General features: G+C 32.5%; 2 protein-coding genes across 15 annotated transcripts in view; both read right to left on the reverse strand.

The window, feature by feature from the left end:
* The window catches only part of LOC105233125 (endothelin-converting enzyme 2), a 789700-nt gene that overhangs the window by 243949 nt on the left and 527358 nt on the right, over window positions 1–18393 (reverse strand). For all 14 annotated transcript variants that reach the window (XM_049449945.1, XM_049449944.1, XM_049449943.1 and 11 more), the window contains 2 exons: window positions 17898–18173; window positions 17585–17841 (listed from right to left, as the gene is read on the reverse strand). In XM_049449945.1, the coding sequence (XP_049305902.1) occupies window positions 17585–17841; window positions 17898–18173 (533 nt within the window). The remainder of the gene's footprint in view (window positions 1–17584; window positions 17842–17897; window positions 18174–18393) is intronic.
* LOC125776616 (uncharacterized) overlaps window positions 1–18393 on the reverse strand; it is a 468092-nt gene that overhangs the window by 48427 nt on the left and 401272 nt on the right. The gene's annotated exons all lie outside the window — the stretch shown is intronic.

Genomic DNA, 18393 nt, shown 5'->3' on the forward strand with positions numbered 1-18393 from the left:
TTTTTGTATTCAAAAACATTTTCGATTTCTGCTGTTATTTCTTTACCTGCTGTGTTTGGTATAGGAATAATAGTTTTTAATTGTACCGATTGAAATTCTTTTGGGATTTTGACTACGAACATTAACAAATTTTCTTTATATTCCAAGGCGCATAATTTTATATATTGAAGTTTGTTGAGGTCTATGTTGTAATTATAAATTTCTTCATTTGTTAAAATGCTTGGGTGAAAAATACCATTTTTTGCTGAAATAATGTTTTCCTGAATCTGGTTTACTGCGTCTTTGAGAATGTTTATCTTTATTGTTTGTTCATGAAGAATCAATATTTTGTCTGTTCTCTCTTGATACACTAAAGAATTATTTCTTTCGTCTTCAATAATTTGTTTTAATTTTGTAAACGTGTTCGAAAAGAAATTATTAATTTTTATTTGGTGGTCGAGAGCTGTAATTGAATTATGTAAATTTTCATCTACTTTCTTAAGGTGATTTTCAATATCTATTCTATCTCCATCATCCATCGTTCCAAATAGAAATTTATGTACAGAACCTATACCGTTAATTAACCCTCTCTTTTTTCTACTAACTTCTTTTCTTGGGATTAATGTTTTGATTTTACCTCTCAAGATTTCAATTTCATTAGATAGGGTGTAGTAATGTAAATGTGAATATGTTTGCGAGATTTTTGTTATATTATTTAGTATGTAAAGAATTTCGCGAGGGTCAATTATGTGAATTACGAGGTCAGATGATGTAACAATCTGTTTAGTGTTGGTGATAATTTCTGCGTATCCATTGTCGGTATGTATTTCATGTACTTCCAGTTTGGCTGCATTGCTAATTATTACAATTGCTATCATCAATGTTATTTTGAAGATGTATTTGACCTAAAAATTTGTTTGGACGTTTAATATTTGTCGGGTGAATATTATCTAATGGTAATTTTCTATACCTTGGTTCGTATTTGTGCCGAACTGCTTTATAATTTTTTACGTGACCTTCTTTTTGAGTGTTATTAAACTCTTCTCTATTTCTATTTAGTTTTCCTATGCATTTTTCTTTAGTCTTCTGAATAGTGTCTTTAATCAAATTCTTATCAGTTTTTCCATTTATAACCTCAAGAGGTGTGGCTTTAATTGTAGAATGATAAGATTTGTTATACCATTCTATGCTTTGAAATACTTTTTCCGCTGTCGAAAGGCTTGGTTTTTCAATTTCTAGGACTCTAATTCTTTCGGATAGAGTATTATGAAATCTTTCGATATCTGAATTCCCAGTATGACTGTTTGGTTTTGTAAAATGAACTTCTATTTCTTCTTTCCTAAAAAAATCTTTTATGTTAATTGAGTTGAATTCATTATCTAATATTAACATTCTGGGTCTACCTTTGATAGAAAAGAATAATCTAAGCTTTTCTATAATAGTTATACTGTTTCTATCTTCTAGCTGAAATGCCATAGCAAATTTCGCAAATTTGTCTATAAAAGTAAGGAAGTAACATTTTTTATTTATGTATATATCCGCGTGAACTATTTCATTTATATCTGATGGTGTTTTCGTTAATTGAAATTTTGGTTTTAAAGGTTTTCTATCATATTTTGCTCTATTGCAAACGTCGCAATTATTTATATATTTTTGAATCAAAACTTTCAAATTTTTCCAGTATATTAGTTTTTTCAATTTTTCATAATTTTCGTTAATACCTGCATGGCCTGTTTCATTTTTATGATATTGAGCAATTTGTTTATAAACTTGTTCTTCATTTTTCATATCTTTAGCATGGAATTCACATCTAAAAAACTTTACATGTCTATTAAATATTTGAATAAGCTTTTGCTGAACTATATTGTACTGATTATCGGTTAAATAAGAAAAAATACCTACTTTTCCACTATTTATGTGCTTACGACAAAGATCTATGAAATTATTATTTTTTATATCTTCTGCGCTAATAAAAATTTTCTTCGTGTTGCCTAGTTCTTCAGATTCCATAATTTTCTTGTTTGTTAAAATGATTTGTGTATTGAAGCGATTTACAATAGTGTGTAAAATTGGAAAATGATCATTTAGTTCCTCCTCTTGAGAGTGGATTGTAGCATTTGTGCTTATGTTGTCTTCTTCCAATGAATGAATCTCGCCTGTGTTACTATCTATTCTACTTAGAAAATCGGCTACGTTATTTTCCTTTCCTTTCACGTAATTTATATTAATATTGTATTCACCTAGTTTAATTAACCATCTTTGCAATCTTGGGTTAATGTCTTTTCCCTTGTTTTTTATTTGGAGCCACTTAAGTGGTTGGTGATCGGTTAAGAGATCGAATGCTCTGCCATAAATGTATGGTCTATAATATGTCACTGCCCAGACAATAGCTAGTAGTTCTTTTTCTGTAGTGGAATAACTTCTTTCGTGTTTGTTAAGTGTTCGACTAGCATAGCTTATAGGATGACTGTCCTGGGTTAATACTGCGCCAATTGCAAAGTCACTTGCATCAGTTGAAATGCCAAATTTTTTGTTAAAGTCTGGATATTTCAATATTGGTGGGCTTACTAATAGATTTTTAAGTTTTTCAAAGGATGATATGTACTGAGGATCGCGAGTGTTTATTTTAATATCCTTTTTTAAATATTTTGTTAAACCATGTGCTACTTTAGCGTAATCTCTTACAAATTTTCTATAATAACCTGTTATACCTAGGAATGATTTAATTTGCTTTGATGTAGTAGGCAACTTTAGTTTTTGTATGTTTTCGATTTTGCTTAAATTTGGTTGTATCCCTTCTGTTGTTAAAGTGTGACCTAGAAATTCAGTTGTTTTCGCGAAAAATTTGAATTTATCTACCTGAATCTTTAAATTATGTTTTCTTAATGCTGAAAATATTTTGGTGATATTTTGGGTATGTTCTTCAATACTTGAACTAAAAATTAAGATGTCGTCTAAATAAACTACACATATCTTGTTGATATATTCCCTAAGAACTGAATTCATTAAACGTTGGAAAGTTGCTAGTGCATTCTTTAGTCCGAAAGGCATTCTTATAAATTCAAAGTGTCCTTGGGGTGTAGAGAAAGCTGTTTTTGGTCTATCTTCTTCTTTTATTAATACTTGATGAAAGCCTTTTGCAAGATCTAATGTTGTAAAATACTGAGCTCTTCCAAGTTTGCTGAGTATTGTTTCTATATGGGGTATTGGAAATTTGTCATCTATAGTGACTTCGTTTAGCTTCCTGTAGTCAATAACTATTCTCCATTTTTTCTTCATTGAATTGTCTTGCTTTTTCGGTACAATCCAAAGAGGCGAGTTGTACGGGGAATTACTTTCTTTAATTATACCTTGGCGCAACATCTCGTTCATCTGTCTAATAATTTCTTCTTCATGAATTTGGGGATATCTATAAATTTTATTATAAGTTGGTCTACTTGTTTTTGTAACTATTTCATGCTGAATTTCATGAGTATGAGAAAGGTTTTTACCTTCTTGGAAAAATAAATCGCTATTTGCTTTTAGAATGTATTCTAATTTTTGCTTTTCTTCTTCATTCATGTCACTATTTGATAAAATATCTAGCAAATTCTCTTTACATTCTGTAAGTATATTAATATCTTCGTAATTGTAAGGGCATGAGTTTATAAATTTAATTTTATTGCCGTTTATTTCTACATACTCCTTTTCTAAGTTAATTATTGCTTTAATAGGTTTTAAAATATTTTGTCCTATTATTGCATCAAAGTTTTTATTTTTTATGTTGGTTAGTTTCCAATGTATATAACTTTTTTCATTGAATTCGTTTGGGGTTGGGGTGACTAACTCTTTATTTAGGGAAAAATTTTCCTTAATGGTGCTAAAGTGTATTGGTTTATCAAGCTCAATGCATTCATAATCTTTTAACACATTATATTTCAATAATGATGTTGTAGACCCTGTGTCAATAAGACATTTAATTTTGGAATTTTTTATGGTCACTTCTATTATCGGTAACGATTGTTTTGGGCTGGCAACCGAAAATTTGCTTGTTCTTGAACGTGATCTATTTCCATCGGTTCGGGGGGGTTTTGTCTCCTTTGGACTGAATTATATCTTCTAGATTGTTGTGAATTATTTTGCCTACTTTGTCCAAAGCTAAATTGTTGATAATTGTCATTTTGGTTAGAATTGTTACGAAATTCTCTCGGCTGATTTTGTCCAAATTGAAAATTATTGGAATTTTGCATATACTGGTTATTATTGAAATTGCCAAAATTGTGAGACAAAGAATTTCTATTTGAAAAATTTCTATAATTATTTCTTTTATAATTGTTTTGTCTTTTATCAAATTGTATTAGCAAACCTGTCTCTTGAAGAACGCTAAAAGCCTCTCTAATGGTGCTTATATTTCTACTAATCACTACACTGCTTAAGTTGGGGTGTATCCCATTTAAAAATGTTTTTAGAATTAAACTTTCGTTGTTAATTGGGGAAAATTCTATAGGCTTTATCCTATCGAATTCATGTTTTAAATTTAGTTTATCTAAAATATCTTTTAAATTTTGGAAATATTGACTTACGTTATAGTTTCGTAGTACAATCGCCTGATTGTAAAGGGTGTGGTACGACTCCTTTACTCCAAAATTCTTTATGAGTTCTTCTCTCATTTGCTGCCATGTTGGTGTAGGTCCCAAAGGCCGGATGACACTTGCTGCTTCTCCTTTAATTTTTGTTTTGACGTGTCGCTGCGTTACAAATTCCAACATTGATGGGTTGGGGTTGAATAAAGGAAGGATCATGTCAACTTCCCTGATGAATGATGATAAATCTCTGCCGTCAAAGTCCATGATTCTTGAAGCTTCCTTCAAAATTTGCGATCCTGTCATCTGAAGTGGTTGCTGCTCGCCTGGATTCATTGCTGATGTATCCTCTTTTATTACAACTGAACTTGTTGTTGTTGCTTTGTATGGTGCACTTCGCTCTTTCTGCGTCTTCTGTGTGTGGGGCATTAATCTTTAATCCCACTCTTCCTGGTAATGTTGATGGGCGGAATGAAGCTATTCTTCGCCTTCACAAATTGTAGTCCTCGGAGTCGCTCTCCGACGTTCCAGATAACTTGTGTAGAAACTTAAATTTCTTAAACTTGGCTATCTGTGCCGACCGACTTATATATTTGTATATATAAGAGATCTTTTTAAAATGGGAGCTAATCTTAAGATTTGCTTCCCGTTGCTAAAGCTTACGAAACTTAAAAACTTCAGTTTTTAGTATCGCTCAACTTTGCAGTTTGTTTTTACCGACTGCGCCAGTTTTAGGTTTGTTCGAGCGGAGGAATAAAAATGCCGATGATGTTATTTCTATGACATTATATTTTATTCTCTGATGTTTCAAGTTATGTTCTGCTTATATAACTACTAAAGTGATTACAATTTTCTTAATCTATTTCTTTGTTTTGTTTATTTTCTTATGAAATACAATATTTGTAAAATGTAATCTTATTTTCTATTGAATGCAAACAAACATGACTGTGGGGTTTACCCGATAATGTTTGGGTTATCATTACAGTCAAACATAAGGACCAAAACATGTTTGTATGCATTTGCATTATGAATACAATATTTGTAAAATGTAATCTTATTTTCTATTGAATGCAAACAAACATGACTGTGGGGTTTACCCGATAATGTTTGGGTTATCATTATAGTCAAACATAAGGACCAAAACATGTTTGTATGCATTTGCATTATGTTCTTTATCTCTACTTGTTATCTTATATTTTTTGTAATGTTTACTTGTTTTTCTTTAATCTTTTATTTTGTCCAATTTACAATATTTTGTTGTGTGGTGTCTGGTTGGGATGATAGTGTACACATAACTTGTCCTGGAGTTCTTGTATTTGTTTATTTATAGTCATAGCGTCATTTGCGTCCATGTTCCCAGTTACATATTTTATTACAGAGCCTAAGCCGTTGAAGTCCTCGTTTTGTACGTTTATATGGATTTAATGTCTGTAGTATGTTTTCGAGTCCCTTAAGTTTCATCTTACAAATTTTAGCAGTATTTTTTAGAAGGCTATTTTTTTTTTTTAATTTGTCTACGATAGTAATTAATTTTGAAGTTTGCGAATTATAATTGTCCAAGTCTATTATATGAATGAAATTGAAATAACTTTCAATCGTTCTCGCGTGTCCAATCTTCAGGGCTTTCATATTCTGGTCTTCGTCAAAATTTTGTATTTCCAAGACTTGTCCATAAGCAAAGGCTATTCTAAAGGTAAATAATTGTTTATTATTTTCGTGGTCTCAGTTTATTTTTTGATTTGTGTAATTTTTTGTCTTTAGTAGTTTGTAAAGTAACGTCATTATCTTTTAATACTTTATGTTTTGAGAATCGTGCAGTTATTTTGTTTCTCCTACATTCTTTTCTATATAAGTATATCCTCTTCTTTGTTCCCACGCTCTGGAAGTTTCCTAGATTTATTAAGACGACTAATATTTTTTAATTTAGCTTTCATAACTTTTTCTTTAACTATGGGGTATAGTTTTTTTTTAATTCATTTAATTTAAGTTTAACTAAAAATTCGTGTTTGTTGTCGTATTTTATGTCTCTTGAGAAGTTATATGGTCTTCCAAAGAATAACTCATATGGTGTAAATTTTGTAGATGAATGGATTGTATTATTGTAAGTTATGAACGTCTCATCTAATATCTCTTCGTGACCTAATTCCAATTTCTTGGATTTTCTGGTTGTCATTATAATTCTGTATATTTCAGTTAGGGTTGAATGAAGTCGTTCTACTGGAGAGTTGCTACTGGATTGTTGAAATGATGTGAAGTGAAGTATAATTTCATATTGTCTACAAAAATCTTTAAAAATGTTAGAGGTAAATTCGGTACCTTGATCACAAACAATTTTCTTAGGTATTCCCGCAAGGTTCATAAATGTTTTTAAAGCTTTAAGCACACAAACGCTTGTTCTTGATGGTAATGTATAGCCTGTCGCATATTTAGAAAAGTTATCGATGATGGTCAAAATACATTTATTATTTATAGTATATACATATGTCAATGTGCAAAATTTAAAGAGGTTCGTTTGGTGTTTCTGTAACTTGGAATTCTAATTTTGGTGGATGTGTGTCATATTTGAGTGTATTGCAAATTTCACAATTATTTAAAATTTTATTTATTATATGTAGATTGCATAAGGGGGAAAAAATATTGTCTCTTTAAGTATTCATAAATTTCGGTAATTCCTCTATGGTTCCTATTTTCATGACAGGTACGAATTAGTTCAACTTGCTTATCATTGTCAGTTACATCTGATAGGATTTTAGTGCATCGGACAATACGAAATTGTTTTCCATTTGAAAAGTATTTTGAGTATATCAGTTGAATAGTTCTGAAGGTTGGTTCATCGGAGAAAATGGCAATTAGTTTACCTGAGGGTATAAATTTTTTGAAAATCTGAACTATTGTGTCTTGAGAAAATTCTTTTTCTCTTATAGTTCTACGTTGTTTGTTTCTAAAGATGGTTTCAACAGTCATACTGGGTTTTTTTGTCAGATCTTTCTAATAAAAGTTGCAAGTTGAATTCATTTAAAGGTTTTTCTGAGATTGGTATGCCATCATTCACATTTTCTTTACATGAATGTATTGTAGACAGTTCTTCCGAATCACACAAATTTATATCAGCGGTTTTATCATGGTCTAGTTTTATCCTGCTCAATGCATCTGCGTTACTGTTAAATTTTCCTTTTTTGTATACGATCTCGTAGTCATACTCTTCCAACTTCAGGCGCCATCTCACCAATTTCGAATTGGGCTCCTTGAGACTCATTAGCCATGTAAGTGGTCTGTGGTCATTAATTATTTTAAATTTACGACCGAAGAGATATGGGCAGAAATATTTGGTTGCCCACACTATGGCTAAAAGCTCTTTCTCAATAGTGGAATAGTTAATCTCACTCTCAGAAAGAGTCCTACTTGCGTAGCAAATATGTTTGTCACTACCTATGTGACCTTGAGAAAGGACTGCTCCAAGCGCAATGTTACTTGCGTCTGTTATGAGTAAAAATGGCTTTGTGAAATCAGGGTATTGCAGTATTGGATCGTTCATTAAAATGTTCTTGCATGTTTCGAAAGCTTCTAGGTATCTGGCGTTTAGTGTTATGCTTCTGCCCTTTTTTAAGAATTCTGTCATTGGTTTTGCAAGTCTTGCCAGGTTCGGGATAAACTTCCTATAATAACTAAGTAGGCCTATGAACGATTTTATTTCACGATTAGTTCGTGGTATTGGAAATTTCTGGACGGCTTCTATTTTTGTCGGATCCGGTTTTATGCCTTCCGTCGTGACTACATGTCCTAAAAAAGCAATTTCTTTTCGCATAAACTTTGATTTGTCCATCTGGACCTTAAAATTTGAACATCTTAACTTTAGAAAGACTTTTTCTAGATTCTCAATATGTTCTTGGAAGGACGTCGAAAATATAATAATGTCATCTAAATACTCTATACAGATTTTTCCAACTAAATAATTTAGGACATTATCCATGACCCTCTGGAAAGTTGAGGGTGCGTTTTTTAAGCCAAAAGGCATTCTTACGTATTCGTAGTGACCCCCTTCCACAGTATAGGCTGTTTTTGATATGTCCCGTGGATCCATTTCAATTTGATGGAAGCTGCTTGCTAAGTCCAAAGTCGAAACGTAAAGGCATTTTCCCAGTTTATCCAAGATCTCAGATATGTTCGGGAGTGGGTACCTGTCCGAGATGGTTTTCTCGTTCAACTTCCTATAGTCAATGACCAGTCTCCATTTCGCTTTCCCCGATGCGTCCTTCTTGTTTGGAACAATCCATACTGGAGAGCTCCATGGGGAAAAGCTCGGCTTAATAATCCCTTGCTCCAACATCTCTGATATCTGTCTTCGAACTTCCTCTTTGTGAACGAAAGGATACCTGTAAGACCTAGTATGAATAGGAATATCGTCCGTCGTCCTAATTCTGTGTTTTATTTCATTTGCAAACGTCAACTTTTCATCCTCTCTATAAAAGATATCACTATGTTTAGTACATAGTTTCAAAAGTTTATGCTTTTCTTCGCCATTCAGATGTTCTATTCGGAGTAAGTCAGATAAATTTGCAATTCTTTCACTGTTTGATTTGCAATGCGTATTAAAGTTATTAAGTTCGACGAAGTTTTCTGAATCATACGGACTTGTTTTCAGGGTTGCTCTAAGAAAATTGTTTGGTCATTCCCCGTGGGATTAACTACTTCTATTGCACTAAACCAGTCTTTCGCAAAATATATGCCTGGAGAAATAATTAAGCCGTTGTCCAAAGTTATTGTATTTATCATAATATCTCCTTCCTTAGAATCAACTGCAGTTTTACGATTTGTTTCGAATTTGCCTCTATTGTGAATTTATCAGAGGAAAAATTTGGTTTCATTTTAAGAGGTATTGTAATATTATTTGGAATTAGTATTTTATTTTCAAGATCAATTTTAGCTTTAATATTTGTCAGAAAATCTAAGCCTAACAGTCCGTCAAAATAATAATGGAATTTAAAAACTAAGAATGTAAGAGTTCCTGTTTTCCTAATTTCTTTGAAAATAGGTAATGTCACTTGCTTTTAATTATATTATATAAGCAATTATATATTTATGTAAGATGGTAGATATAGTTATTGGAATAAATTTCTTGATATCTAAGGGATTTATAAATTCCGGGCTTATAAATGAAGAAGAAGCTCCGGTATCTATTAGGAATCTTAATTGTCTGCCAAATGGAGAGCTTATACTGATATAGGGTAAAATACCACCATGTTTATTGCAGTCTATATATCCTGTTTGTTTCTTGGGGCTAACTGTAAAAAATCCTGATTATCGTCAATATTGAAATTTTCATATTGGTCCAGGTTTATCTTGTTAGCGTGGTCAAGACATGGGACAGAGCTTTCATTTCGAAGACTTCTAAATTCGTTAATTTTATTCATTTCATTCCTATTTGTTATCCTACTAAATTGAGTGCTTGGGCTAGTTTTAAATTTGTTTGTGCCCTTTTCAAATTTTGAAAATCCACTACCAGTATCCATAGGTTCTGGTGGAGGCTGTGATTGCCTCCAATTTGCTTGTCTCGAAAAGTTATCGAAGCGTTGGCTGGGTTTAAAATTTGAAAAATTCTCGCGACGTATGTATGTACTTGGGAATTTTGGAGTAACAAATTACGATTCTGATTGTTTGAATTTGGCTCAAAATTATTGTTATTAACATATTAAGGTATGGTTGAAAAATTAGAATATCTTTTAGGTTGGTAATAATTTTCTTGTCTTGGTGCATTATTTACAAAATTTTGTGGATACTTAGGATATGGATTATATTGGTAATTTGGTCTCCATTGAGGATATTTGGGTTTATTCAAATTGGACCTAATATAATGTTCTCTGATGCAGTAGTCAAGGGCAATCGGCAATGATTCTGGTCTCATTGCTCTAATCGTAGATCCCATAGGTTCCCGTAAACCCGACAAAAATGAGTTTAGACACATTTCAGAAAATAGATTTCTCTTTGCATTAATTATATTTGTGTCGGACTCATGGATAGATAAATTCTTAGACAAGGCTGATTGGATTTCCATTATTTCGCTGAAATATTTTTCGATCGGTTTGCCGTATTGTTTTAAACAATGAAAATCTCTAATTAGGGATGTTTCTGTCCTTTTGTCTGAATAATGCGATATCAAGTTTCCTCTGATCTCATCCCAATTGAGGGATGTGCCATACATGTTTAAGACTTCGTTGGCTTGACCAGCTATTTTATTTCTTATGGCCCTCAAGAGGATTAGTCCATGAGGAGTGTTATCTGCTCCACTAATGTGAAGGAGTATTTCTTCCACATTACTAATGAATTAGTGGAGCAATCTTGGATTACCATCAAATTTGGGTAGGTCCTTGATTGCATCTGGAATTCTAAGTGAGTTAAAAATGTCGATATTATTCATGTTGTTACTATTAGCTGTCGTTTGAGTCCCTGATATACTTGGAACTTCTGTATTTGAAAGCATATTAAAATTTAATGTACTGTCCTAGGATATAACGGGTAAGCTTCTTGACTTATAAATCTTAAAACTTTTAGGATATGGAAAATATCTAGATTTACTACTCATCAAAAATAATTTGTTTTATTTACGTAAGATAATTTGGTTCCGAATGATAGGAATTTGGAATTAAATAATGCCTACACAAAAATGATATGTAATTAATTTTTATTTAACTTTTTCCACTTTTCCACTTCTTCCTTTTCCTTTTTAATTTTATTGATTTTGGCAATGAATGTTATATTTTCTTTTAAATTGTAAAGATTATATATATATATATATATATACAATATATATGTATATATATATATATTTTTTTAATGATCCTTCCTATCTTTCTTTTGAATTAATATATTTTTATTTAAAATTTTTTTAATTTCATCTACTTTCACAATATATTTATGTACATACGAGTATGTTAACTATTCTTAAAATTTTTTTTTGTTCTTTCCAATCTTTCTTTTGAATTAATATATTTTTATATAAAATTTTTTCTAATTTCATCTACTTCCGCAATGTACATATGTTAACTTTTCTTCGAATTAAAAGTTTGGGGTCAATGCGATAACATTTAGTGGACCCGGAAGCCAGCTGAAAAATTCGATAGGTCAGTATGGGCAAATATCAATGTTCATACATTCGCCTTATATTAGACGCAGTTTTTATAGTATATTTAACAAAACATATATGTATACAAAAATAATTATTCCGTTTTTGTATTCTTATTCGGTAATAACATTTAAAATAATTGTGATAATTTTGCGTATTTAAAAAAAAGGCATGCAACACAAGCTTGATATTTTGCAAATTTACCGAAATTTGTTTCTACATTTTGAGCACACTGTTTGTAGGCAAACAAATTTCCTGAGAAAAAGTGAACTGTGTGGTGACAATAAGTCGTTCAGAAAATAAAATAGTAACTGCTCATAACGGGACATTTCTGCTGTGAAATATTTCGAAAAGCATGCAAGAGGTTCTTGTGCATATTGTGATTTTAATAAGTAAATATAATTGTATGCGTTCACAAGCAAGAAATAACAATTATTTTGAAGAATAATTATTTGGTTTAATAAATACTTTAAAATTGTTTGAATTTCGGTGGGCGGTTGTGTTTAAAGTGTAAAAGTACTATATAAAATAAACTAATATGTCTAGTTTAGCAACACGAATGTCAGTAGCCAATTTAAGAAAAGTTAGTTTGATTGGATACACAATGCATCAAATTACAGGTGCAAAACTTCCATCTAATCGGCAGGTTTTAGAAGTTTTGTTTTACAATATGATATTTGTAGATCTTTCAGCAAAGGAAAGCGCAAAACTTGCTATCAAAGCAGCACAAATATTTTGGCAACAAGCACGAATACTGATACGAAAAGAAGATAAATGTGATGAGAAGTAATTGAAACTGTACGAAAGTTGGAAAAAATCCTGAAAACAGTTCCAGGAAAGAGATCCAATTCACAGGAAGAAGTCGTTGATATGTTTGTTGGAAGTTTGGATGATTTATTTGACATAGCCACCGCTAATGCGCTTGAAAAATGAAGTTAGTAGAAGATAAGAAATTTCTTGAAATGCAACGTCAAAAAGGACGGCATGATGGGTGTTGATAAGGTTTTGTACAATCGTGAGGTGCGTGCACAAGAAAGACAGGAGAAAGCAGCATTACGAAAAAGGCGGTATGAATAACAAAATTCTGAATGTTCTGATATAATCGAGGAAAGCAATGAAAATGATATAGTACTTGTGGAAGCTGGAAATGAAAATGTAGTAATTCCATTGGAAAAAAATTTTTTGCACACTGAGTGTAAAAAGCGACGAGGCACTAAAAGTATCATAATACCACGATTGTTAGCAGCATTAGACAATGCCAAAGTGTCAGATGGTATGGCCGTACATATTTTAGTAGCCGCTGCTGAAGCATTGGGTCATTGTGTGGAAGAATTTGTTATTAATCGATCAACACTTCATCGTATACGTCAACAAAATCGGTCTGCAGAATTCAAAGACATTTCTATTGAATTTAAAGAAAAGGTGAGTTCCCTATAGTTGACAATGCACTTTTATTAATGTTAATTTATTCAAACACTTAACAAGGCCAATGCAAATGGAGCACTAGTTGTTCATTTTGATGGGAAGTTCATGACAGATATAAAAGGTCGATGGTTACGATGGAACATCGAAATTTCTTGGAGCACCAAAGATACAGTCGTCGACTGGTGCAAATATTGCTGAGACTGTTTATTAGAGATTAGTCGATTGGAACATTGTTGAACTTGTTAAAGGCATATCTTATGATACAACTGCTATCAATACTGGTGTTAAAAATGAAGCCGCAGTCTTTTTGGAAAAAAAACTGCAACGCAATCTCATGCACCTACCATGCCGTCATCATATGTACGAAATTATTTTGCTCAACGTTTTTGAATCAAAGATGATGTCAAACTCAGCTCCAGAAATACTCTTGTTTGAATGATTTGTGAAGGCCTGGCAAAAACTTAAGAAAACCTTGTTTAAAACTAGTGTTGATGATAAATTTGTGGCATCAAAAATAAGCCAAGTGGAACGGGACGCTCTTGTAAGCTTCTCGCAGGACCAATTAAAAAAATTGCATAGCCGCGATGACTACAAAGAAATGCTACAACTTGCTTTAACTTTCCTTGGTGCAGATTGCTTTAATTTATGTGCTCCAGGTGCAACCAGCAACGCACGGTGGATGCCAAAAGCAATCTATTCTCTCAAAATATATTTATTACGTTATCAGTTTAAACTTACAACCAGGGAATTGAGTGTTAAATGTACATCAAAAGTTGGTTCGGAAGTACAAATGCGAATTCAGCACCTAATCAAAATCTTTTTTTTATTAAAGACGCTCTAAATTATACAGATACAGATTCAACAATTTCAGAAGCTATTATTAAAAAAATGTCTAACCACTTATGGTACATCGCCGAAGAAACAGTAGCGTTATCATTTTTTGACTTATCAGTTACCCACGCAGAAAAACGTAAAATGATAAAACAATTAGAAAGCAAGGAACCAGTTGTTCATTTAAAAAATATCCGAAGCCACTCAAAATTGACAGATTTTCGAACTTACGAACTTAGCGATTTCGTTTCAGAAAAGACAAATTTTTTTTCAATAATTTTGGGTTATCTTAAGCCTTTTTGGGCGTGGATCCATCCCAATAGGAAAATAATTAAGATTTCGAAAATAATTGGACTTTTTGCCGCAACTTACAAGTTGTTAATGATCCCGCTGAAAGAGGAATAAAATTTTTGCAACACTACAACAAAATTTTAACGAATGATGAAGAGGAAAAGCAGTTGGTACTCAAAATTGTTGAATCGTATCGCAAAAAATACAAATCAAACAAAAAAATTGATTTAGTGCAAAATATAAATTTAAATATGTAATATGTATGAAAAAAAAATAAAAATATACAATATTTGCCCATACTGACCTATTAAATTTTTCAGGTGGCTTCCAGGCCCACTAAATGTTATCGTATTGACCCCAAATTTTAACTGTTTAGTTTAAATACATAAAGGAACCAAATTCTGGCCGGGAAACTGTAATATAAATATTTTGAAATTTTCCCTTACAAATAAGGACAACCCTAATGTGTATATGTATGAACTATATTTTATTTGCACTTGCTGTAACCAAAACCGGTTTTTGGCACATATGTTTGCTTTTTTTTTTTTTATTTAGTTTTGTCACTTATTATTTCACTTTTTGGTTTTTATTACTGCACTTTTTCACAGTTTAAATTTTTATTATATTTTATCACAATCTTAATTTTTTTTCATTTTTTTGACTTTATTAGCCACAGTGCCTTTCTTTATGGCTCGAAGGACCATGTACAAAAACTCACCTTTTAGGCCACTTACACTTTCCTTTAAAGAAAAAACTAAAATGCACCAATTCCGCAAATCGTTATAAACTTTTATTTTTGTACACTTCAAATTTGGTATAACCAAAGATGATTTAATTTTTAAATTAAACGTTAAATGTATGTATATTATATATACAGAAATTATCAAAGTAATTATAATTTGAAAACAGCCGGTTTAAAAACGTTAAATATATATATATATATGCACAATGATGAATGTTATGGAAATTAGTTTTAATATAAAATGAAAACTTTAACTATATAAATGCGGGTAGCGAACGGGAACCGGGATGCTGAGAGGCTGCGAAAAGCGATGTTGCTTGGACGACGTCGTATCAACGAAAGGTGCGCGACCTGCTTTCTCTATTCCTTTTGTTCTAATTAGATTGCAGTAAGTCATCGCGTTTGGGTGCATGTGCGTGTATGTGTGTTAACGTGTGGTTTTCTCTCGCGTGATGAGGTGAATAAATTGATGTAGATGTGATGCGACGTCGCTACTCATTTAGCCAAAGTGAAATTGACATTGTAGAAGGGATAACATGGTTTTCTCAAACCTGGATATCAATATTACGGTAAAATTTTTCTCTTATAACTCTTTCTGGAGTGTTCAGTTTGTGGACAATCTCGCTTGATGCTACAACAATAGTCAGCCATCATGTGCTCATCCCATCTTCCCTGATACCGAGCCTCCATGGTTTGTGGTGGAAACGCTCTCCCTGCTCATCACTGACTGCACCAAGGTTTGTGGGGAATGGGCGAGATGACTATGTAGAAAATGCAATTTGATGCTCATATTGCAACCGAGCCTTTTGAAACTCTCCAAGAGTTGGTTGACAATGTCAATGTAGTTCTCTGCTCTAGTATTTCCAAGAAAATCTTTGATAATGGTTTTGAATGCCAACCAAGCGTTCTTTTGGAGTTCTGTCATTGTTTCGATGAAATGTTCATCTTTAACGAGTTGCCGAATCTGTGGACCATTAAATACACCCGCCTTTATCTTTTCAAAAGACAGTCCAGGAAATGCCAAAATTAAATACTGGAAACAGTCTCCTTCAGAGGACAAAGTTTTAACAAACTATTTCATGAGCCCAAGCTTTATATCTAGAGGTGGGAATAAAATGTTCTTCCTGTCGACAAGTGGTTGATGTAGAATGTTCGGATCACCAGGTTTTAGCTCAGATCTTGGCGGCCCACATACACAAAAAACAGGGATACTTTGTGTATCCTCGTTCTTCCAAGTTCTTCTCATACAGTCTGGATGCCATCAGCTCTGAAGCTTTTTTGGATAGTCCCAAATCTCGTGCCAAATCATTCAACTCATTCTGATCAAATCCCTTTCGAGCAGAGTCGTCTTCAATTTCAAAGTCTTCATCGTTGGAGTCACTTGAATCATCATCACACACGCTTTCTTGTATTTCTGATAGGGGTAGTTCTTCGAAAACTGGCACTGGGATTTCAGCTGAATAGTAAACTAGGATACTCTATCTTACATCTATTTTTTTTGTTATTACCTGACGTTTTCACCATACAGAAATAACAGTCACTTAAATGATCTTTGGGCTCTCGCCAACTCATTGTTATACCAAATGGCATTTTATCACGTGTTCCCTTAGTCCACATTCGTAAACTCTCGACACACCGCTTGCACACCTTGTGAGGGGCCCAGGCTTTATCCTGATCACCGATTTTCATTTTAAAATACGCTAAATAGGCTTGCCTGACAAATGGACTAATGTTTCTCCTTTGACTTGGAATAGTAAAACTGCCACAAATATAGCAAAACGAATCAGCACGAATCGACGTGAAATGCCAGAGACATGATCTAAAGGAATGAGAAGTTGTTCTCAGAAATAAATGTAAAAAAATCCTTGTTTAAAAAACCGGACGTAACGTATGAGTACAAACAACGTCTCACCACACAATCTCGCGCGAAACTGAACTTGCTCGTATGGGAAGAAGAAAATGACGCCGTAGGTCACCAACGACAGGTTCATACATGTCCCAACTACCGTCTAGACGATTGTCGTCACAAGCATGAACCTGCTGCTATTCTCCTACAGCGATATTCATTTATTCCAAATAAAAAAAATTAAACCTCCGTCTATAGAAGAGCGTACCCCGTTTAATGACCTAAGCAGCACACTGCAGGGAGTGGTCTCATTTCTATAAGCTGTAACAAAAAAACTTGACGTGATAGAAGAAAACTGACTTCGGATTTGAATTTAACATGCCTAAGTAACTCTAAAACAGCTGTAAAATCGAAAGCAACAAAAATTTTGTTTCACATTGTTCCTCAGTGTTATTATTCCGAGGTTGTTGTTGTGGTTTCGTGATAATTAACTTTGTTCTCTTGCTTTCTACCGGAGTTTTCCATGTTATGATGATAGTATACCCAAACACGTGTAATGGTAACGAAACTACCGACTTTACGTAAAGACTATGGGATTTTTACAATGTTAAATGAAATAAGGCTTTTCAGTATCTACTTATGGCTTACTTATTACTTATTAAAATACATAATAATTCTTATTACATGAAAAATAACACATTGAACAATTTTTTACTGTTAAAACAAGAGATAGTATGCTGCCAAGAATGTTCAAGAATAACTAACCAATTTTATTTTTGTGTACTTACGTATCGTGAGAATTTTTATCAATATTTATGGATGTGGGGTCGATTTTATTTCTGCCAAATATTTTTAATATATTTTCAAACCAGTCGTCTGAGGATATATCCATAGACTCCAAATCTTTTGCTGCATAAGTAATATTAATAAAGCCATTCCAAGGTTGAGATTGTATTCGTAGTGACGAAAGTTTAACTAGCGCTGCCCCTTTAAGTGAAGGCGCGCGCTTTAAATAAGCTTTGAGTGATTTGAAAATAAGATTGGTCTAGAATATAAATAATATGTATATAAACTGAAAACAGTTGTATTATTATATTATACTCTTTTTATTGCGTTTTTAATATCTCTTGTAGAATGGTGAGCCACAAAAATTGCCGAAGTTACATCGGGAAGAGCCCACATTGTAGCGCGAGTACATATTATTGGATTTGGATTATCTGGTGGCAATATTCCAAGAGTAAAAAGAATTAGCATCGAATTATGTACAACGCGTGTAGAATATTTGACTAGCAATTCTTCAATTGCTTTTATATAATCAGGACTTCGAACCACGATAGGGTTATTCCATTTATATGGCAATAAATCGGTCCAATTAAGCTAGAATTGTAAAAGTATTTAATAGATTTATTGTAACAAAAATTATAATAATAAGTAGTAAGAGCGTGCATACATATGTATTTGCCTGCATATTAGAATATCTTACAACTGAAATTGAGCATAATAATTACGTCTACAGCTTGTGATTTATATATTCGAATTAGCATGGTTATATTTAAAGGTACATTTAAATTAGTACTTTGATGCGTGATAAACTGCA

Source organism: Bactrocera dorsalis, chromosome 2 (genome assembly GCF_023373825.1).
Source record: "Bactrocera dorsalis isolate Fly_Bdor chromosome 2, ASM2337382v1, whole genome shotgun sequence".
NCBI classification, from domain to species: domain Eukaryota; kingdom Metazoa; phylum Arthropoda; class Insecta; order Diptera; family Tephritidae; genus Bactrocera; species Bactrocera dorsalis.